This window comes from Hippocampus guttulatus, chromosome 10 (genome assembly GCF_054856545.1).
Source record: "Hippocampus guttulatus isolate MCC_2025c chromosome 10, RoL_Hgut_1.0, whole genome shotgun sequence".
Taxonomy (NCBI): Eukaryota; Metazoa; Chordata; class Actinopteri; order Syngnathiformes; family Syngnathidae; genus Hippocampus; species Hippocampus guttulatus.
The window spans coordinates 7,692,352-7,715,442 of NC_141270.1; the positions used below are offsets into that span (position 1 = coordinate 7,692,352).

At 43.2% G+C, this 23,091-nt stretch overlaps 1 protein-coding gene across 5 annotated transcripts in view; it reads left to right on the forward strand.

Annotated features, from left to right (window-relative positions):
- LOC147199106 (disks large homolog 5-like) overlaps positions 1-23,091 on the forward strand; it is a 49,931-nt gene that overhangs the window by 7,722 nt on the left and 19,118 nt on the right. For all 5 annotated transcript variants that reach the window (XM_086122031.1, XM_086122034.1, XM_086122032.1 and 2 more), the window contains exons 2-13: positions 13,975-14,043; positions 15,186-15,360; positions 15,816-15,959; positions 17,238-17,421; positions 18,654-18,913; positions 19,282-19,594; positions 20,048-20,278; positions 20,954-21,138; positions 21,215-21,340; positions 21,833-21,965; positions 22,555-22,682; positions 22,771-22,946. In XM_086122031.1, the coding sequence (XP_085978157.1) occupies positions 13,975-14,043; positions 15,186-15,360; positions 15,816-15,959; positions 17,238-17,421; positions 18,654-18,913; positions 19,282-19,594; positions 20,048-20,278; positions 20,954-21,138; positions 21,215-21,340; positions 21,833-21,965; positions 22,555-22,682; positions 22,771-22,946 (2,124 nt within the window). The remainder of the gene's footprint in view (positions 1-13,974; positions 14,044-15,185; positions 15,361-15,815; positions 15,960-17,237; positions 17,422-18,653; positions 18,914-19,281; positions 19,595-20,047; positions 20,279-20,953; positions 21,139-21,214; positions 21,341-21,832; positions 21,966-22,554; positions 22,683-22,770; positions 22,947-23,091) is intronic.

Here is a 23,091-nt window from a genome sequence, read left to right on the forward strand (position 1 = left end):
CGTATTATAATATCCCCATTGAACAAATACACTCCCCCACCCATCTGCACTGGAGTAAATAAACCAGCAATCACAGACGGGGCGTGAATAGTATTTTCTGTTGTATTACAATTGCAATATATCAGTATTGTGATTATACAAATAGGCTTACGCGTCTCAGGAAAACACACACTGTTTTAATTTGGTAATCCACATTGGCGATGTCAATATCATATTAAATGTAACTGTCGGGACCAAGTGGCACCACCTATTTTTTTGGTGGGGGTGGGAACTGAGGCGTTTGAGGTGAAGCGTTTATTGTTCAAGCATGCGGTGATGAATTGAGGCTCTATTGCAATGCAGACTCCAATTTGCGGGAGAGACGGTCACATTATCTGTGCGGACTTGATGGAGGAGGCGTCGCTTTTTTTCCAACTTTGTTTGGAGCACGCCAGTGAGACCGAAGAAGAGCAGGGTGATACAAAGAGGAAGGGGAGACAACAGGCCTTTTGTTTGAAAGACCCAAATCGCCCGCTCAGCAGTTTGCCGTGTACAGCAGCCGAGCACATAGACACTTTGTGCGCTTGTGTGTGTAAATGTGACCCCCCCCCCCTCCCCCCAGTTTCTGTCCCACTCCATAAAGCAGTGACAAAGACAGAATGAATTATGACCCTAACACTCCTGTCAGGACTGCTGACTTTAAATATCACCCACGGGCTGAACTGAGCTTCACTTTTCCCCTCAGCGTGTGTGCGTTTATACATCTGTGCTGTCACGCCATGACGCGCCCAGTCAACCTCACTACCTCATCTCTGCTTCCGCCCCTTCCCTGGCGATTGCCTTCTCCTCCTCCTCGCCTTCCCGGTGTGAAGAGGAAGCCAGTTGACTGTCCTTGCCGCTTTTGTTTGATTGATGGCATTAGAGTGCATCACGTTTTTCCTGTGAGACACTCGCTGCGTGTTTTATCACAGCGCGAGATCTCTGCTCAAGCTGCAGCACAGGTTGTCATTTTAGATCGGATTCCCACTGCTGCTCCAAGTACACGAATCCCAAGATCAATGGATTTTACTGCCTATTTGCATGTACATTTCATGTCGACCATATCTGATACGGTTGTGTTCGCACAAGGTGCATGCGCAAATGTCCAACTTGCACACGAGTGATTTCACAGCTCTCAACGCTTAGCTGCCCTGGTACGAGTTTCCTCAGATTTCTATTTCATTTTATTTATTTATTTCAAATGCCATTCGTGTGTTCCATATTTTTAATTTTTTTATTTCGTCTACACTGCCATGAAACACTTATTTGTGCCAAAACAACAAAAAAAAAACTTGAATTTTTTCAATTGAACCATGTGCGAAACAAGCCTTAGAGTAGGGTTGTCAAACTCATTTTTGTGGCGGGTCACTGTGGAGTTACGTCTTCCCTTGGAGGGCCGTTAAGACAGTGAAACCGAATAATTGTTTAATCATCACATCGCATTATTACTTGTACACAAAGAAAATTATGACTCTCTAGTTTTGAAGTCAGTCAAGTAGTTGTTCAATTGTTGCTCAAGTGAGTGTAAACGGGGTAACAGAATTATTGCAAAAATGTCACCGTTATTTATTACGTGTGACAATTTGAGATTTCGGTACAGATTTAAGCAAGGATCATGGAAGTTGACACTGATGTTTTGGTTTCACGGGCCGCATAAAATGATGTGGCGGGCCGCATCTGGCCCCTGGGCCTTGACTTTGACTTTGACCTTAGAGTCTGTTCATCGGTCATGATTTTGGAAGACAAATTTTGTCCCTTTTTAGAATAAATAATCTACTCTTCTGTTGCCATTTTTAAGAACAAGGCTAAAGATTGAACTCACAGCAAAGTAATTATTAGTTGCACCCTTAGCCAAATCGTAATTTGCTCCTCCGCTAGCGGGGCTGTCCTTGTCCGAGATGCAGTTCAGTATATCCATCAAGGCCTGCAAAACAGGCTAATAAGAGGTTGACCTTAGTGTGTCCACTGGGTCTCAGTGTTATTGTTCCAATTTAATCCTGCGGTCCTATTAAGCGCGTCTCTTGTGTATCTTTTAGTCCGAAAATAATGTACTTGTGAATTTTACCCGCTCGCACTTTTATCCAACCCTTTGCATGGACTAATAACCAGTACAGCTGGCCTTAATTAACATTTTACACATGTTCGTACACTTTCTAGTTACTGTGGAGGAAATGCCGGCATATAAATATTTACTGACTTTATGATGTCATGGAAATAAACAGCTTTTTGACCTTGCGTTACCTTCCCTGAGCCCACACTCTGTGTATGCTTCCATCCTGCCGGTCCTTGCGTATCCTGCCGCAGTACGGCCGTCCAGCTTCCTCTGGCACTCTTGGCACGTGTCGCGGGCTCTCCATCTGTTTAATCCGCAACTCCTTAAGTTGCATCGCAAACACCTGCACCCATTTGTCCGCCCGTGTCACGCGAGGCTCCGGGTCGAGTGTGACCCACCGTGTAATCACCGGCAAATGGGATGACGGCACTTGATCCCTTCTTTTATTTTTTTTATTCTGGACAAGGCGAAGGCATGATTTAGGAAGAAGGCAAAATGCCATATTTCAATGTTTATTACAGATTTCCTTTCGGAATGACCTTGTTTTCCTCCCCAATTATATTTTGTTTTTTTCATCTCCGTCATTTTGTATGTATGTTGTGAAGTTTATCAACGGTGTTGAACAATCCAGTTTAGGTTGAAACTCTCACTGTTCAAAATTGTAAAACAAGAAGTCACTTAAATGCAAAGAGTCTGACTGCCATTTTTAAAAATCTATTTTAAGGAGCTGTGGATTCAGTTATTCTACAACCAGAATTGCTGTTTTTACTCCATTTTACATTGTGGGGAGATGGATTTTCATTTATTGTGCTTAATTTGACAAATAATGAAACGGTCTCTTTATTCCCCCCCCACCAAAAAAAAATCATGACACATCACATGTCAAAGCATATTTTTGTCTGAAATGAGTAAATTTGTATACTTCTACTAGTTTTCTATTCAGATAATGTGATTGCTTCTTCATTTTTCACCAATTCATCAATTACAATGCTGCCAGGCAGACAGTACACACCACAATGCTGTAAATGGCAACATTCCAATTAAATACCTTCACGTGTAATTGTTCCACGTGTCAACCTGAGCTCACAGCCTGAGCCCAAATCGCCGCACTGAGTTGTTTAAAATGTCAAAAGAGTCGCTTGCAATGTTGGCTCGACTTTTATGAGGGGTTGCATTTCCATAAAGGTAAATACAGTACAACATTAACCGCTATAGTCAAAGCTTCTCTTGACTAATTCTTCTCAGCATATTTATACCGCTTCAGACTGGCGACCTTTACAAAAAGTACAGTGAATTATCTGCGCACACTGAGTAAAGGCTATCTGAATCAACACACTGGCCCTTGTTATTAATGATAAAAGGAATGTCGGAAAGATCGTCCAAAATTCAGTTTGTGGGTTCCTTCTACTCAGGCAGGCTTCTTTGGCCATTTGGACGATTTGAGCTGTAGCGGGTTTGGCGGACACTTGGAAGACATTTTTTACCCTTTCGTTCTCACAGCCTTGGCACGGGCAAGCTGTTCGTGACAAAAGTGGTGTCTCCTTTATGCAGAGCGAGGCATTGTTGCGTGGAGACCCGTAATGGCTGGGGCTGATAATAAAGCGGACGGGATTGCTCTCAGGAGTAGCCTACATTTCAACATTGATGCAGCTCAATTGCTCCAACAGATTTGCTGGGCCGAGGAACTTGCTTCGTCTTCATGACTCTTAGGTTCTATTTGAGGAAGATAATTTTGATCTTGTGCGTCAAAGAGCAAACAGCATGACAAACCTCGCAGTGAAAGACGTGGGTGAGATTTGACCAGGGGCCCCCGAAGAACATGAAGCTCTGAGTCAGGCACTGTGCGTGCTGCGGAGTAATCCAGGCTCATGGAGTCATCATGTTTGGGAGCCTTTTATGTTTATGCTCAGCATAGTGGACTCCCAAAAGCCGATGGTCGACCCTTTTTACACCGGCAGCGAAGCCGTGCTGGCTCGGTGCCCAGAAGTAAGGCCCATTGCGTGTCTTATTGGAAGTGGAAGGAGGGAGTTGGACCAAGCCACCGACATTGTGTTTGCACAGTTTGCCAGATGGAACATGGCAAGCAAACATGTACGAAGAAGTCAAACATTACATTTTAGTACTTAAGAATCGGTGCCTGAAAGAAAGGCTTCAAGCTCATGAGACAGGAAAGTATGTATATATAAATTATTTTTTTTAATGATCTTTTGGATATACTGTACAGCACAGGTGTCAAACTCGAGGCCCGGGGCCAGATCTGGCCCACCACATCATTTTATGTGGCCCGTGAAAGCAAATCAAAGATGTCAACTTTCATGATGCTTGCAAAAATCACGAACACAATTTCAAATTCTCATTTGTAATAAATAAGAGTGATACTGTAAACATTTTCTTATCAAACCTCTCATTACAGTAACTTAAACAATAGGTCTATAAATCATTATTCTTGACTTCTTTATATGGTTTCAATCATAATGGCCCTCCAAGGCAAACTAACTAAAATCTGGCCCCTCGACAAAAATGAGTTTGACGCCCCTGCTGTACAGTATACCGTCAGTCACATTGGGGTTACAGTTACATGCTGGACATAGCCACTGTTAATTCGAACGAATATGAGTCAGATTCAACTCCTTCTGATCCAAGTCACGCTTGTCAGATAACTCTAAAAGCTCATCCTGAGCAATGATTCTGTCATATGGGACCTGTGTGTCCAAGAGTCGAAAATTGCAAAACCTGTTCAATATTTGTGATCCCAAATCCCGTGTAAGTGGTCAACACAAAAAACATGGAGCCTGTGATGAGTCACAGGCTCCATGTTTGTGACATGAAATGGGTAAATAGCTAATTAGGAAGTGACATGAAGCCTGTGCCGTTGCCTGAAACAAATACAGTACAAAAGTAATCGGTTTTGATTGTTTGGATCCCCTGGCTCCCAAGTCAATCACCACAATAACATTGAGTTTGCCACTCCAATGTAGTTACTGGACGTGCTAACAATTAGCGCATCTTCATTCACATATTCTTCTACTGCTACTCTTTCTTCATATAGGGTCGAGACTGAACAGTTGTCGGTAGATATTATGCGGGAGTTGTGCGGTGTCGTGTCTCTCACATTTTTATGTCTTTATACAGGGGTGCCCATTACGTCGATCCTGATCTACCGGTAGATCTAAAACAGGTCCCAAGTAGATCCGAAGAGTGTCGAGGAGAAAAAAAACAAAACCATTTGTGTGTCTTTGTACATGTTAGTAATATATATTTTTGTGTTAATGTACGCTGCACCGTAATCATCCTATCAGTCTCCTTTTCACAAAATAAATATTTAAAAAATAAAATATAGCAGGTAAATCTTGAATTTATGGTGGCGCGTGATAACGTCACCGGAAGTTGTTTGCGCTCAGCAGCCTGCAATTGGAGCTTGTGATCAGAGCTGTTGCGCTCTATCTTTTATCGACATTATTCTCATTCAGAGTTTGCTTCGTGTACAATTCACAGAGGGCACGGGCAAAGAATAGGAACCTAGGAGGGCCCAGGGAAGCACTTTAAAACGGTACGTGTGAGTTACGATAGTTAACAGGCTGCAAAAGTGCATCGCATGCCTCAGTTTCAGGCTGTTTCTCATCATGGTGCGTGTGTGCGTGTGTGCGTGCGTGCGTGCGTGCGCGTGTGCGCGTGCGCGTGCGTGCGTGCGTGCGCGCGCCGGTAAGGGTAGATCCCGTGAGGTTAGTTGATCGAAAAGTAGATCTTCGGTCCAAAAAGTTTGGGCACCCCTGTCTTTATATATTAAAAAAAGAAAAGGATAAGTCAAGAGACATAGTGACAAGAGTATGGTCCACAGCACTTTCTTCCAGCTCACTGTCCTGTATGGACCAATATGAGATGAGTGAGAAGGAGACCCAAGAATTTGCAGACTTCCAACATAATATCAAAGGCAGAACGTTGCCAGCTTCAACGAGTGTGGGAAGTTTTACACTTGAGATTCACTGTCTGCACCTCTTTGTGTCGAAAGCAAGTGTTATCTTGCCACACCTTTCATTATCGTAAGAGCGCAAGCCTCAAATGGTGCAGAAACGAAACTGATAAAATTCAAAATCCGAGATCACAACATGTCCTGGTTATAGTGTTATGTATTAGACCAGACAAGACGATGAATGATTCAGCAAAAGACACTCCAGTGTGTTACTCAAAGACTGGAACCGCTGCATTATTTATAATGCGCGGGGTAGGAATCTGTTGCCTGACTCCGTGAGATAACCTGTTTGTTTTTGCAAAAATGTTTCCATTCCAGACAGCCAAATCATCCCCCTGTTTAGGTTTCCCCCGGGAAAATCTTGTTCCCCATAAAAGGTTACTCCTGTTACAATATCGGTCTTTTCCTCACATATATTCAACCTCAGTTCAACACCTTCTACCATTCTGTTTTGACCCTTTCACATCTCCGAACGTGGTGGCATTTAACTGCCCCAGGCCTTGGGAAACAAGTTCACACAATACCGATGAAGTACATCACCGATGGGTAAATCTTCCAGGGGTTCACAGTGTAGTGGAGTTTTTAATCTGGCGTCTCTGGTGACATTCCCACGCTGGCTCACTGCTGGCCATGTAGTTTAAATCACCCGGCGGTGATCAGTATGACCATTGAAATCAGTTTTACTAGAAGTCTTTGTGTGGGAACTGCAACGCCGGGGTTATTTGCTTGCCACATTGTTTGCGTTCAGCTGATCTGCTTTCTGCAGTTCATCTAAACTAGACTCACTGATAATTTTGTCTAAGGTTATTTGAGGTTCAAATTGTGACAATGACCAGAGTTTGTTCTCCGTTACTGTGACATGGGACCAAGCTCCAGCCGTTTTGGAAACCTTTACTGGGACTGATGATTACAATTTTAATGTACAGTAATCCCCCGTTTATCGCTGGGGTCACCTTCCAAAAAGAACCTGTGATAGTGAAGTGAAATCCGTGAAGTAGTCATTTTTATTTTTTACAATTATTAATATAGAATGTAATAATCCCCCCCCCCCCAAAAAAAAATATATATAACATTTTCTTACAAACAACTGACAGTTTTTAGAAATACTGTACACAATGTTTCATCGACATTGTGGGTTTTGTCATGGGGAACATTTTGCAAACTGCACAGCCATGAGGCCCATAGACTGTTGACATTCGTCTACAGTCCCTTAGCCAATCAGGATGCAGAACACAATGCACTGTAAAAAACAAAATCGAGGCAGGGATTCACGCTACTAAAACTCTATTCTCGTTTTTAATTTCATTCACCAACAACTGATTCTAAATGAATAATGGAGAGAAATGTGAGGCTTGTTGGAGATTGCTGAAGTCGAATACACTCGATTTGGGAGCAGTTTAACCATGTTATTTAAAATATGAGAATTCTCTCACCAAAAAAAAGAAAAAATGACATTAACTTACTGCTCTCATCGTGTCTAGTGTACTTGAACTGACAGCACGGCGTGTCACACATTTAACTATATCTCTACCAATCAAATGTCCTCCCCAAACCAAATATACAGAATGTTGTAGTCCTCAGAATGACTTGTGAGAAGCAAAAAGGTGCAACAGGACATCCAAAATACTAAAAAAATACAAAAACGGACAATTAGTCAAGGAAGGAAAAAAATGGCAGCAAGAAAACCAGATTACAAGGTAATCCAAACTATAGCCTAGCGTAATTTATTTCTTCTTGAAAAAAAAAAGTTTTTCTTCTTGCGCTTTTTGGTTTATCTGGTAACCACATTGCAATTGCAACCTCTCGTCCTTGTCGTTTTTATTGTGGCGAACGGCTTGGTGGACGCATTATACAACCACTCAACAACGCAACCACTTCAGCGTGCCTGCTAATTTGCTATCAGTCTTCACCTCACTCTGACGGAGTTTGAGGCGGGGCCCACGTCAATGTTTATGGCCCACTTAAGGATTTGTAATGGTAAATTCTGAACATTTACGATGGTTCCACCCAACCGTTTCCCCCCAAACAAATCACTCTGGATAATCTTTTCGAGACATTGCTAATCTGGCCTTTGCTGATTTTGCTCAAATTCGACACTGGGCATGTTTGTACCCTGCTTAAGATCCAAAACCCGAAATCAATGTCTTTTTGCCTATGCTTACACTAACGTTTGCCTGGTTTCTGAAAATTGGTATGCGATGTTGTGACTTATTAACTCGTATTACTGTCACATTTTCAATTTGGCATTTTCCACGGTCGCCATCCGCAGGCAATTATTGAGGGTGCGGGGACTTTTTGTTACACTCTGTGAATTCCATTTTTTTTTTTTTTTTTTTTTTTACTTGATTATGTCTTGAAGCAACTTGAGGTAACAGGCGCCGTACTGTGCCTCAACTAATTTATAGCCTGGAAAAGAAGAACATGACCTCCATTATGGCAACCCCTACAGGCAGCTTTGTTCTGCTCAGTGTAGCGGCAGTATGGAAAGAAGAGTTCAGAACATTTCGCGAGAGATTCTCCTATCCCATTAAAAAAATTGAAATAAATAAAAATATATTGAACCACCCAGCCCCCTCCCCCAAAACAATTAAGTAAAATGCCCATCCCTGATTGGGGTGCTCTCCTTCTTGGTACCGCATTGATCGTTGAGGTTGGAGTAAGATGAATCACAAGCTCAGTCCAATAGCTTCCACGCTCCATAAACTGCAGCATAGCTCGGATTTAGAGGTCGGCGATGTAAATTTGCTTTCTTGTCTTTGGCTTTGTACTGACGCACCATCTCACTTAAGCAAAACATAAAACAAGTGAGTCATGCCCGGCCATGTTTTTTTTTTTGTGTGCTGATATTATCACACGTGTCTCCAGTTTAAAGGCCATGAAGCCAAACGGAACACACATACGTGTCCTTACTTGCCTCTTTGGTTTGTGTGGTTTTGGGTTGCTGCTGTTGTTATTGTTTTCTTCAATACAGTGAGTGGAGCTGACAGTAAATCAAAAATAAATAGGCTGTGTTTTTGCTGTGCTTATACTGCTTCTTGACCGTGTGACCCTGAGTTGTTGGCGGAGTTAAAGTTATGTACATGGCTTATCAGCATGGAGGTTTCAAGATTCTAAATAGTGTTTAAAAAAAAAAAAATATATATATATTTTTGTGTCAGTTGGCAGCAATGACAATTTTCTGGTACTCTTTAATAATTCAGTTTCAGTTGAAGCCAGACTTTGCATCTTTGTTTGAGAAGGCCCGCCAAGCCCCTCTCCCCCAGCATGCTCTATTTCAGCCTTCTCACCTAATCGCCTCGGCCTCTCCTCATCCAGCCTCACCATGGCAACACTGTCACCTCTCCTTATGTGCCTGAACACCTAATCTATTCATCTGAAGCGAGCGTCGGTCGCCGAGCACGTCACTTGATCGGAAGGGAAGGTGGCGAAGCGAGTTGGGGGGGACCCTGAAGGTAGAGGCGAGTCCTCCCCTGACCTATTTAGATCATAGCAACATGCCAGTGCTAACGCTGCCTCAGGTCCTCCCAGGCTACATTTCTCACCTTCAGTGTCTTACCCAAGACCATCATTGGAGCTAATGGGTCACTAATGGAATCTGTCAAAATCAGAAGTCAACCAGATGACTTCATTTGTCCTTTTCATTGCATTTTTTTTTTTTTTTGGTGGTGAGGGCAAGGGCGGTAATTCTGTCGCATCTGCACTGATGCTTTTTTTTTTTGACACGGATATCATGTTTACAAATGATCAGCCGCAGTTTGTGCTGATGGTGCTAATTACTATTCACGATTAAATACGTTTCGAACAGCAGCTAATGCCGCTAACCCATGGAAGCCTCCAGGAAGCCGCCTCGTCTATGAAATTCGCGCTAATTGCTTATTAGCTTGCGGTTGTCATCCACGTGTGCTCATTTTGTCAATGTGGCTGAATCCTGAGGCTTGCCTTGTAATCCTCCCGTTTGTGGGAGTGTTATTCTGGCTATCGAAAGCATAGATGGGCAAAGTAATCTATCGATCCATGATTCAAAATTGGCTGCCTCATTGCTTCTTAAAGAAATTGACGCAAAACTGGCGCAAAACAATCTCAGTGAAAGAGCTCAACACGTGAAGTAACCTCTGATACGGAACGACCACTCTGGGTCGCATCTTTACAATCGTTTTCCTGTTTCTGCTTCTGTTGTTCTCATTAGCTTTCATCCTCTTTGCCATTAACGCTGCCCTTCTATGATGGAATCACAGAATAGCCAAAGAAAAAGCAAATCACTCTTTTGAATTTAATCCTTGAAATGATCACTGTGTTAAACTTGGTTGGTTGGGGTTCTACTGTATGGCTCATGTGCAGTGCACGCTAATGCAAAAAGTTTATTTTCAGTCTCAAGAGAATCATGTTTTTTCAATTAAAAAAAAAAAGATCGTTCTCGTAATTCATGATTTATAGCTCTTTTTTTCCCCATCAGGAAACAAAGTGTTATTTCAAAAGGGTTCTGTGATTGTGACTCATTTGGCAAGTATCCTTCCTCATTGAGATTACTGGCAATTTTAATTCATCAGAGTGCCTTTCAAATGATAAACAGGCAAATATATATATATAAATAAAAAAGCCTTTTCCCGTCAGCCTTCAGTGATGTTGCGTAGGATTTGAAAGGGACTTACCCCGCAGCGGAGTTGTGCTAAAACCTCGTCGTGGCTTACGTCTGTTTAGTGTGAGACCTGCTCAGCCAGATAGCGGGTTCAAGAAGTCAGCTCTCGCAACCATGCAAATGAGTTTGGAGGGTTTATTTTGGTGGCGACGTAATATCGCACAGCCTGGAGTCTGCTTTATAAGCCGGTCGAAAATCAAAGCACTCAACACCAAAACGTGTTAAGCATCACAGATCATCAGAAAAGATTAAAAGCCTTTCCTTTCCGCCAAGCTTTTTTTTTTTCCTTCATCGCCCATCTGGATCTTACTTGAGTTTCCTCCCATTTTCTCTCAAACACACTTGATATCTTTTTGCGGCCCGACTATCTCCCTTTCGTCCGCTTGCCCCTCTCTTCCACGCCGTCTCCTGGTGCGCCCTCTCGCCACCCCCGGACTCTCCTCTGTCTACCGAGTCTAAGATGGAGTGGCTCAGTCTCGCTCTCGCTCACACTTAATTAGGCTTGGCCTTGTCACACATGGAAAGGGCTGGAGCCAGAGCACAGCTAAAACCCAGTAGGGAGGCGAGGACGGAGATGGAGATGGGGAACAGTTGGCATCAGTCTGTTGCCTGCTGCTTACAAAAGGCAGCCATCTCCTAAACCCCCTTCACAGGAAGTTGTGTGAGTAAATATAGCACACGGCATGCTTTTCCCTTTTTTTTTTTGGTTGCCTTAAACCCCACGTTTTTATTGATGTTCGTGTTGTTTGAATTAGATTCTGAAAAAGATTTTCAGCGCCGCTGACCGTTTATTGTTGAGGCCCATTTAGAGGAGGCCGGCACGCACCAGCAGATTTGTTTTCCTTTTGTGATTTACTGGCACTTTCCCTCCTTACGAGCTGTGATGGATGCGCCAGGGTTTTGTTCGCTGTAGAGATCGCGGCTCAGGTTCTTGCTGCAGGAGGAAACACAGCACTTTTTAATTGAGTGTAGAAATAAAAGAAGCTTGAACATGAACATCATGTTCTTCTTTTTTTTTTTTTTTTTTTAGAGCATAGACAAACACTGGGGGTGAGCATTTGGAATACAAGGTTGCACGTAATCTGATGCAGCTGGCTGGTCCATCTTGTTGGGATTGAAAACAAATGCGTCTCATTGGAGGTAATGGAAATATAAATAGTTATTAGGGTTAAAAAAAATCAGTTCATCAAATAGAATTGCTTTTCCTTTTCATAGCCCGTAATCGGTTCATAAACCATAAATCAATCCTTTTAACATGTCTTTTCCCCATAAAATGCTGGGACATCACATGCCATGCTAGATCTCGTCTCACTGCGTGAGAGTAGCCTATCAAAACAACATGGCAGAAGCACTGAAATTAGCGCCAATAAGCTTAGAGGCAGATGTCTGGAAGTTTTGGGGATTTAAAAGAATACAAAGACGGCAATTAACTGCAACTTTTTGAGACGGTCACAGGAATTTGAATGACATGGGTTTACAGTGTGTTTTTGTTCCGCTTTATTTACAAAGCTTGCCCTGTGGTTGGAATTGATTTTGATTTTTTTTTTTTCCTTTGATCCGGTCATGTTCAGTAAAACATACATGATTATTGTAACTGTAGATTATATATTTTACATATATGCATCAGTGCTGAAATCTAAAGAATCGAGAGAGGACGTGACCATTTTATGAACATAGGAAGTTTTGTGAGTTAAAAAAAAAAAAAGACAACGGCAATACATTCTAGCTAGTGGCGGTAGGCTACACTAACTAGCTTGTGTGTGGGGTTTATAGATATGCTGTTGTGGTACGTTATTTCTGCTTTGCGTTAGAGACGTTGCCTTTATCTTTAAGTGTGAAATGATCCCAATTCTTCAAGACTTCACCAACTTAATCCTCCGCAAAGTGGTGCTTAAATCGGTGTGGAAAAATGATCTCTGCAAAGCTCTTGGGTTCAAATTTTGCTCTGACTTTTTCTTGTAAATGAGTTATACCAGTTTGTTAAATGAAACATTTCAGAGCCCAGATTTGAACCCCTAACCCCTGAACTGAAAGGCCGATGTGCGAACCACTTAGCTACCACAGTAATGTAAAAATGTAATAAACAATGAATCCCCTTCTCCTTTGACTTCAATTCTGAGTGACACGTATGGTCAAGGCGACATGTTGGATTGGTAGATGGTATGCTAACATCACCGTTTTGAGGTATGGGATTCAATTCTCAGCTCATATGTGAACTTGTGCATGTTCTTGCTGTGATTGCATGCTTGCTCTCAATCACATTCCAAAACCTCACATCTTCGGTTATTTGAAAAGAAAAAAAAAACGTAATTGTATCCTTCAGTGTAAATGTGGGTGTGAATTGTAATGTGTGTATTTGTGCCTGACAATTGTCTGGCAACGACTCCAGGCTGTACCCCGCCTCTCTTGTCAGCTGGCTGAGGCTTCAGCTCACCCACGGCCTTAATGAGGTCAAGCGCAGAGAGAAAATGGATGCATGCTTTGAGATGGTGAATATGGAGTGAGTACATAAAGGATGAAGAGGGTGCCGAAATAATGAAAAAAGGGTATGTTTTAATATTTTGATGCATACTCGATTGTAGATGGTCATTAGCCCATTTGCCAATAGGCCAGTGATGCTAACACTGACGTTCAGAGGACATTCATTCGCAAGTAAGGAGACAATGGAGGCAAAAAGAGTGCAGTGTGTGTCGTGCAAAATATAGTTCTTTCTTCTGCAGAATGCACAAATTTGAAATACAGCTTTGGACTTAAAAAAAAAAACCTGCTCATGTTGCTGGAAGGTTGCCGTTGCCCTTTATAGAGCAGACTCTCTGCAGTGTAACAAACATCTGCACATCCTCTCCGTACAGTGTGGTCGCCTTTGCAAAAAAATACTCGCCCATCTTAACGCTGTGTAGAGCTATTGAGATGAAAAATGATCGTTCTCTACGCCGGCTGTGTGTGCGACATGGATGCTCACACTTCTGACGAAAAAAAGAGAGAAAATCCCATTTGAGCTGTGACATTGTGCTTGGGTAGCACAAACATACAGACGCTATACATTAAAGGCAGTCAAGAGTGCAAAGTGAGGAGAAAGGTAGGTGGTTTAATGACGACAGCAGTCTGGGGCATTAAGACGGACTTTGCCAAGGAGGAATGTTGACGTCTATATTATCCCCGAGTCTAAGCCCACGACTGTTTGTGTCGTACACCTGCGGCAATATGCCAGACGCCGCGTCCTATACATAAGAGGAAGTCGGCTTTCGTCTCTTGCTTTGGGAGATTGACCTCGAAAATTGTGCTTTGTGTTGCCAGGTTCCACATACAGCGTCCTCTCCACCATGCCGTCCGACTCTGAGAGCAGCAGCTCCCTCAGCAGCGTTGGTATGTAGTTGTTCGCAAACATTCGTTCACCGTGTTATGGTTATATTTTGAGAACTTTGTCCTTCTGGTACTGAGGCGAGCATGTTATTTAAACACATGGCGACTGTTTTGAATTTTGCAAAAAAAAAAAATAGTGTCATGAGCCATTTACGACAACATTATTTGATTCCATTCCATTGATTTCAGTATTTCTTGAAATTTTTCGTAAATGAGCACCAAACATTTTATGGGATGCAGCAAAAAATTGACTTCGGGCTTCAAGAAAATAGATTTGTTTTGTCTTAAGCTCTGCATTGAAGCGCTGAAAATCCCTTGCTATGTTCTCCCCTTTCATGAAGTGATGACCGCCATGCTTGTTTTTGCCGCTTTTGACGAAGGTCCAAATGACTCAGCTGTGTTACATAAACCCCCAGAAGGGCCAAAATGTTGAGTCAAAGATGAACATAATCCTCAAATTTCCTGCCCCAAGTCTCTGTGCCATGGATGCGCTTCTTTGTATAGCTGTGACTGCTTAGTGACACATTTACTTGCCTTTTTGGCAGAGAATCCAACGTGTGTAGTAAGCCTTGCAGTAAGTGGAATTTAACCACAGGAAAAGTCTCTGAAACCACACCAAAAACACGTGCACTGACCAAATCCAAATGTAGCTTCTCTTTTAACATTCCCCTGTCACATATTACATATCCTGGAATTACAAGAGACATCTTTCTGGATTTATTGTGCACTGTCACTGAAGGCACCCTAGAGGATTATGTCAGAATGACACCGACCTCCCCAATTTCTTCAAGATTAAATGCAAATGTATTGTCCTAAAACGTCAAACACAAGTTTAATCAAGCTTCAAGCGAACTGCTTTGAGAATGTCTGTCCTTGACAGATGGGCGATGCTATATTCCGTTTTTTTTTTCCACCTTCTATTAGGGGTGGAGAATAGCACCAAAATTTGATTCGTGATTTGAAAAAAAAAAATCCTGTGTATGAAAAAAATGTTGATCATAAGACACGCGACAAGGAAATTGAAGATTGAAATGGTTATAATTTGCAAATTTTAAGGTGCTGTATGTTTCCACTAATTAGGTGTCATTTCAACTGTACTGTGCCTTTCTCTGACCACGGTATTGCCAACTCGCTCTCTGTCACAGGTTCGCCTGTTAACGGCGAGGCGTCCTCCCCTCCCCCCGCCATTAACGACAACCGGCCGCCCGGCGACCACCTGGACACCGTCCTGTTCCAGCTCCGCCAGGTGACCAGGGAACGGGACGAGCTCCGCAAGCGTCTGGCCCTTGCGTCACCTGGCACCACATTTGATGACTGCAGGTACAAAGCCTCGCTTCCCCTGGCTCATGCCAGGCTTTCCTTCCTAACGCCAAGTACACATAAAGACAGCCGGGCTGTTTTTGTCCCGATTTTACCCCTTCCCGACCAAAGATGTCAAATTCCCAACAATCTTGTCTTATAAGATTATCCTGATGTTTGAGTTAACAGCCTTGCTCACACTGCCGTTCACAAAACAAGAAAATGGCATGTTCTGTAAATGTGTTCAACTATTGACCAAAGTGTTCTGATGGAGAGGACGGCCATCATGCTTCTATCATCCAAATATTTCTTATTAGCGCTTGCTTCTATTTCTTTGCTCCCTCCCCCAAGAATGTTGCCAATCTCTCCTATGCGAGGAATCCCGACTCTTTCTTTACTGTCCTTGCATCCAGGTCGGGTTTTGTCGCCGCGATTCTGAGTGCCGACTCCTTTTTTTGTCGCGTCTGTCTTTTAAGGCCAAATTCCAAAGCCAGCCATGACTATGAGCGCTTAAAAAGCCAGTGCATGAGGGCCATGGCAGATCTGCAGTCTCTCCAGAACCAGCACACCAAAACACTGAAGCGGTGCGAGGAGGCTGTCAAAGAGGCCGACTTCTACCAGTGAGTAGGCCTCGTGCTAAATCTCTCTTGTTGCTACATAACCCACCTATCGTGAGCTGTGTTTACATGTAGCCTTACATTCCGATTGACCAAACGGAATGAAAACGCTCCATTTAAACACCTCAATCCAAATAAAAAGGCTGAATCCGAATAGAATTTCATTCGGATTCACACGGGTGATATATTCCTTTTGTCCATCCAAGAGCTTGTTTTAAATTGTGTGTTTTTATCAAGCTGTTGATTTAGTAAAAGTGTAAAAACAATCCCACCTTATTTACCCAATAGACGACTGAATTCCATTTTGATAAATCACGAGATGTTTCCGTGTGCCACACGGCTATGAAGTTTCTCTTCCGATTAATGTAGCGATGCATATCATCGCAAAACCGGAATGGATAACATCACATGCAAACAGTTGACCAGAGATCTTCAATCGGAATGATTTTAATTGGAATGACATCAAAATTAATCCCGCCGTTGTTGTCGTAGTATATTCTTCGTAAAAGCTGGCCTGTTGGCTGCTGGCTTTCATTCATAGAGACAAGCAAAACAACATGCATATATTTAAAAGTATATTTATTTATGTCCCAAATTATCCAAACCTGAATTTGGAGGATTTTTATTCATTGAATGGGTATCTTTTGGCTAATCACGCATAAATTCTGTCTATTGTCATTTATGTCTTAAAAGATACCCCTTTGAAAAAAATATCAAATCAAGTTGAACTATTTGCGACTGACCAATTTCTTTTCTGAATTTCTCTTTGTGGGACTAATAATGGCTCTCAGTGAGACTAGTTTCTTTTCAATCAAAGGAAAATGTGTGGATCATTGAATGCATTTTTAAAAGAATTGTTTTTCTCACTCAAATGCAAGCCAAACTCATTTTGTAAGTAGAGTGTCTTCAGTGTTATCGCCATACAACATGGAATTCTGACGTTATGAATGGCGCACAGCGAACTCGAATACATGGTCACATGCAAGTTACCATCATACCTCATGTTTTTCACTTGATTATTTGAAATGTATGGCCTAGAATTGTTTCTCATACAATATTTATTGTAATTATGCCTTTTTTGGGTTGCAAACGAAACTCCATCATGAACTGAAAAATGTACAGTATATATACACTGTAGAGTATTTAGTGGTCATAAGTCAAATTACATAGTTTTGTATTTACCATGGGCATGTCACTTCACGCCAGTACATGCGTGCAAAGATCCTCCTCGAACATTTCTGCATGAATTTACCCCCCTTTGGCGGCTCGCCCTTCATACAGCATGCTGCACAGCCGCGTCCTGGGCGAACAAACGCAGCTCAAGGAGGAGATGGAGACACTGCGGAGGGACAACGCTCAGCTGGTCCGAGAGCACAATCACCTCAAACAGAGTTGCGAGGAGCTCCAGCGGCTACACGGTCAAGACCAGAAGGAGTTGTCCGACCTCCGACTGCAGCAGCAGCAGGTACGGTCAACTCCGATGCACGCATATGACGCCCTCAGAACTACAGAGCCCTTTCCACATGAGGCATACTTAAAAAAAAGTGTATTTCAATCAAACATTTTTGTTCCTTAAATCATTGCCTGATTATAATTGCAATTAGATCAGCTGGTAAGGTGCGTTGCTTCTACTGTTCATTGAATAAGTGACTTTTGCTGCACTCTGGCCAACAAAGGGTGCTCTGACCCATATAGAACTAACTCCATTGCTGTGCACCTATGGGGAGTGCGCGGTGTCTTAAGTGCACACTATAAGGCAAGCCCAAGGGGGAAATGTGTACAGTGCATTTCTGCAAAAGGGCAATTGCAAATAGGAAAAAAAGGGGCTTTGACTTGACCAAAGGGCACACTGACCCAAAGCATCTAGCTACAAGATGAGGATATATGCTGCGTAGACAAGGTTAACACAGCCCCTCGGCCACTGCCGCTCTCACAGGCATCCAGCAGGCGTTATCAGCAACATCTACCGTAATGAGACATTCACTCGAATGAGTAATGCACATCCAAGGACACACGCTACTGTTAATAGTGAAGGCCCTTCGATTTGACTCATTTGCCGCTCCAATCATGTGCATTAATCTGCACATGGCAATGGTTAATGTGGGGATTTAGTGTGGCTCTGGTAAGGATATAGCAATGCTTGCTTTGTACTGCCACCTGCTGCTGAATCTAAGCACAGCATACATGTGTTTGATTTTCAATACTCTGGTATACTGTATTCCCATTGACGCCATTTATATTTGGAATGGGCTGTCACCATCATAAAATCTTTCACCATGCATGAAATTTTGAAAGCAAAATTCTATTTCTAATATGTTATTACTTGCATTAGCAGAAGCTGTTCTAGTGACTGTACACAGTTTATACAGAATGTATTGTAAACGTTACACAACATACATCTAAAGCTCTAACTCTGGCCACAAGTGAGAAGGACACGGCAGAAAATCATTTGGTTGCTAGCTGCATGAAGCTAATGTAGCACATAACATTCTTCTTCTTCAAAAACAGTTCAGCTAATCATTTGATGGCTCAGATAAGTTCTGGCAAGATGCACCGACGATTTGCAGGATACGCTGATGTCATACGTTGACAGTTGTATGTCCCCAAAAACTCCTGATTTTACAAGCTTTCCGCTGTACAATGTAATAAAAAATGAGTCATGCTCCTATTTGTGTGTGTGTGTGTTGCACATGGCAGGTCATGCGAGAAAAGGGCTCCTCGGAGGTGCTGAACAAACTGTACGACACCGCCATGGACAAGCTGGAGGGTGTGAAGAAGGACTACGACGCACTCAGCAAGCGCTACGGCGAGAAGGTGGCCACGCACAACACGGACCTGAGCCGCCTGGAGCAGGCTGAGGAGGAGAACCGGCGTCTGCAGAAGCAGATGGACGCGCTGCTTATACAGCGTGACTCCGCAATGCACTATCAGCAGCAGTACTCCTCCTCAATGAGGAGGTGAAAGCATTACTTGTGTACAGTATGTGCGTGAAACACTCAAGCCCTTATGTTCATAGCCTATTTCAAACAAGCGCTTATCTGATTGGCCAACTGTTGGGCTTCTTGAGAGGGAAGCCTGCCAAGGGGAAGCGTTCCACGACTTTGTGATTATATTCTGCCCCCCCGGCACTGTGTTCATACAAGCTAATGGAGAGAAAACACTCGCAATCCAGTTATTGTCGTTTGGCCTTGGACAATACGAGACATAATTCCTCAGCATTGATTAGCTGCGGATATTTTGGTTCGTTGTTCTGGCTGATTTCTGGTTGCGTCATTTTGCACATCATCATCTTATGAAGTCCATTTGCGCAATTCCATCCTTCTAGGTTTGATTCCGTGCAGCAGGAGCTGAATAAGTCATCCGCTCAAAACAAGGAGCTCCAGCGCGAGATGGAGCGGTTGCAGTCTGAGGTGACTCGCTATAAAAACCTGCAGTTGAAGTCGGTCAAGGACTGCGACAAGTACAAGGAGGAGCGCGACTCCGTGTTCAACGAGTACCGCCTCATCATGAGCGAGCGCGACCAGGTCATCAAGGAGCTGGACAAGCTGCAGACAGAGCTGGAGGCAGCCGAGGCCCGGCTGAAAAACACTTCCTCGGAAAGGGTCGTGGCCAGTGAGGAGTTGGAAGCGCTCAGACAGGTATGCAACTTGAAGCGTGTCGTCATTTAGTGTGTGCATTATGGCTGCAGATATCGAATATTTTGAGAATAGATCATTAACCTATGAATGATTACAACAAAATGTGCACGTCACGCTCAGGTATCATTGTTGTCCACTTGGGGGTGCCATCCCCATATTCTACTGTGTAATATGCATCCCCATATTCTACTGTGCGTGTGCGTGTGTGTTTGTGTGAGACGTTGGAAGATGGGACCTGGATCACTGAGTTTGTTATAGGAGGAGGATGAAACATTAACTTACCATCTGGTGAAATAAAGTCCACATTAAAAAAAAAAAAAGATGTTTCACTCTGACTCCTCTTTGACGAATGTTTCTGAACATGCTGGAGCCCTGCCGGCGTGAATTCATTGGCTCAGTCTGTCAATGACTCAGAGTTGAAATACTTTACTTTTTCCTCATTCCCCACTGCAGGAGTTGAACTCATCGCTGGTGGACCGCGACAGGGCCATCTGCGAGAGGAACGAGCTGTTGGAGAAGTACTGCCACGAGGTGAAGGACAAAGCCGAGGCTCAGAAAGAGCTGAGCCAGGCCTGCAAGGACATTGAGATGGTCCGGGAGGAGCGTGACGTGGCCCGCAAGGAGAGGACCGAGGCCATCATTCAAAGGGATCAGCTCCTTCGGGAGTACTATCAAGCTCGACAGGTAAGTCGGCCCTGCGCCACACCAGAGTAACCAAGTCAAAGGTTTGATGTATTCTAAAAATCTTTTGGTTTCTGTGAGCTATCAGGCTGAGGATTACATTACTCTTTCACTGTATTGACCGTTAAGCCGATTTAGAATGCACTGCTGTCACCCCATGAGATCCCCCCCCCCCCCAACCCGGTTACATTTGAACTTTAACCTTGGATTGGATGAATGATTTGAGGCTTTTTAGTGATCAGACATCGCGGTTTTAATGATCATATCTGATTCACATAACATAACTGATGTAGCCCGTAATGAGTTTAACACACCTGGATTTTTTGCATCTCACTAGATCTCATTTCAGCCATTGGATTTGGAAGGGGGGCGGTATTCCTCCCTCTCTCATGATAAATTGAAATCAGTTGTTTTGGCATAGAGACATTTTCTTAATGATCTGAAAATGATGAAAATCACCAGCCACAAACAATAAAACTGACACTGAATCATTTTTGATATATTCGATTGAAAAATTTTATCGATTATCGCTGTAAAAGCCATATTTTGAGACAGCTCTTATGTTGGACCTCATTAAATCGCTCAGGCTGTACCAAATGTCAATGCTTGTTTACCAAAAACCGAAGATGTCAACAAGGAATATGACATATGGCCAGCTAATTAAATGCACTCATGCAGAAACAAGACTCGGCCACACTTGACATGGAGCGGGCCAACAAGGAGATTGAGATGCTGAGGAAACAGTATGAGGCCATGTCCCAGGAGCTGAAGGAGGCCACCCAGGAGACCGAGGTGGCCAAATGTCGACGGGACTGGGCCTTCCAAGAGCGGGACAAAATCGTGGCGGAGAGGGAGAGCATCAGGTGCGTCCGCTGTCACCCACGAGTTGTTATGAATGCTAACCAGAGGTTAGACGATCACCCTTTTCTGCATCCACAGGACGCTGTGCGACAACCTGCGTCGGGAGCGAGACCGGGCAGTCAGCGATCTCGCAGACGCGCTGCGAAATCTGGATGACATGAGGAAGCAGAAGAATGATGCTTTGCGAGAGCTCAAAGAGATGAAGTTAGTTTTTTTGTTGTTGTGTGTTTTGTTCTTGTAATCACTTATCAGGAATGCGTTGGAAAAGATGATGGGAGAGGGCTCACGCATTTGTCTGGCGGAATTTCCACATGCCAGGATTACAATTTTAGTCCTGAAACACAGCAGTTAGTTTACGGTATCGTGTTTGTCCTCTTTCTGCCTGAGCCCATATGGCACATAAAAGCTCCCTCTGCTGCCTGTAGTGGGAATAACAGAAACTAGCCAAAGCACTGTTTGCAATTTGGTGTTTTAAGGTCACAGATACCCTGAAGACATCCCTCAGAAAGCATATTTTAGGATTTATGAGTATGATTTACTAGACCACAAAGCACAAAGCCATTTCCACAAAAAAATTGCTGCATGCCTCCATTCATTTGGAATGTAATTACGTGCACAGTAATACACGCCCAAAAATATAGCCGGTGGCTATTTTCATCTCCAGTGGCTGACCTATGTCTGCGTTGGTTCATAAAGGGAAAAAATGGAGGGGCAACTGGAGAAGGAAGCCCGCTTTTGTCAGCTCATGGCCCACAGCTCTCACGACTCGGCCATTGACACCGACTCCCTTGAGTGGGAGACTGAAGTGGTGGAGTTTGAGAAGGACAGGGTAAGTGCAGCGCCCAGGTCGGAATCGTTTCAAAGGCTATTTTCATTATTGAATACAATTCACAGGGTTGGCGGTTTATGGTAGTGGACCATTATTGGAGCAGTGACGTAACCCCGTTCAATTTAGAATGCGCTATACAGTATTCTACCACTAACAGTTGTTAATGCAGTTGTAAAGTCATAACGTACATTATATATTTAAACATCAGAATGAAAAACACTTGTGACCATGAATTTAAAACAAATGAAAAACCCAAAGTATGACGGAAACTGAGTGTGCCTTTTTTCCCAATTAATTGAATATATCAATTGACCCATATTCAAAATCCATGATGATCATACAGTTGTTGAAACGCTTCATACTGACGAAGAAGCTACCAAGTTCAAGATGCCTTTGCCCCTTTACGATTCCTATAAAATCCCACTGTGTGACGGTATAGCTTCGCAAAACACCTTGCAATGCGCTTTCAATTGAGTGTGTTCAAGCTTCATGAAAGGATGAGTGCTTTGACTTGATTGCAGTTGTAATGTACAGTGTTTAACTTGGATCTTTATTTGTATGACAGTTGAGCAGGTTTACTGATTTACAGGATGACATGGACCTGAAGGCGCTTGGATTTGATATCGCCGAGGGGGTAAATGATCCATATTTACCGGGAGACTGTGGAATATTTGTGACGCGGGTAGACAAAGGAAGTATTGCAGATGGAAGGTTAAGGTGAGCGCGCTCATATCTAGGAGCTCCCTGTTGACTCCCTCGAAGACTTCATCATTCTTTTTATTTTATTTTTGTTTTGCACTTCCAGGGTGAACGACTGGTTACTGAAGATAAACGATATCGACCTGACCAACAAGGACAGGAAGCAGGTGATGAAGGCGGTCCTCAACGTCGGGGGACTCATCAACATGGTGGTACGAAGGAGAAAGTCTCTTGGGGGAAGGCTGCTTACTCCCGTTCACCTCAACCTCATGGGGCACAAAGGTATCTGTAGGCTAATCTCTTGTTGTTTCCTGATGTTGTTTACTTCACGCCATGTTGGAAGTCTCGAGTAGTAATGGTTGTCGACAGTTTTGATTTGAAAAAAAAAATCTGAAAAATCATCAGTCTACGCCTTCCCTTTCAATGT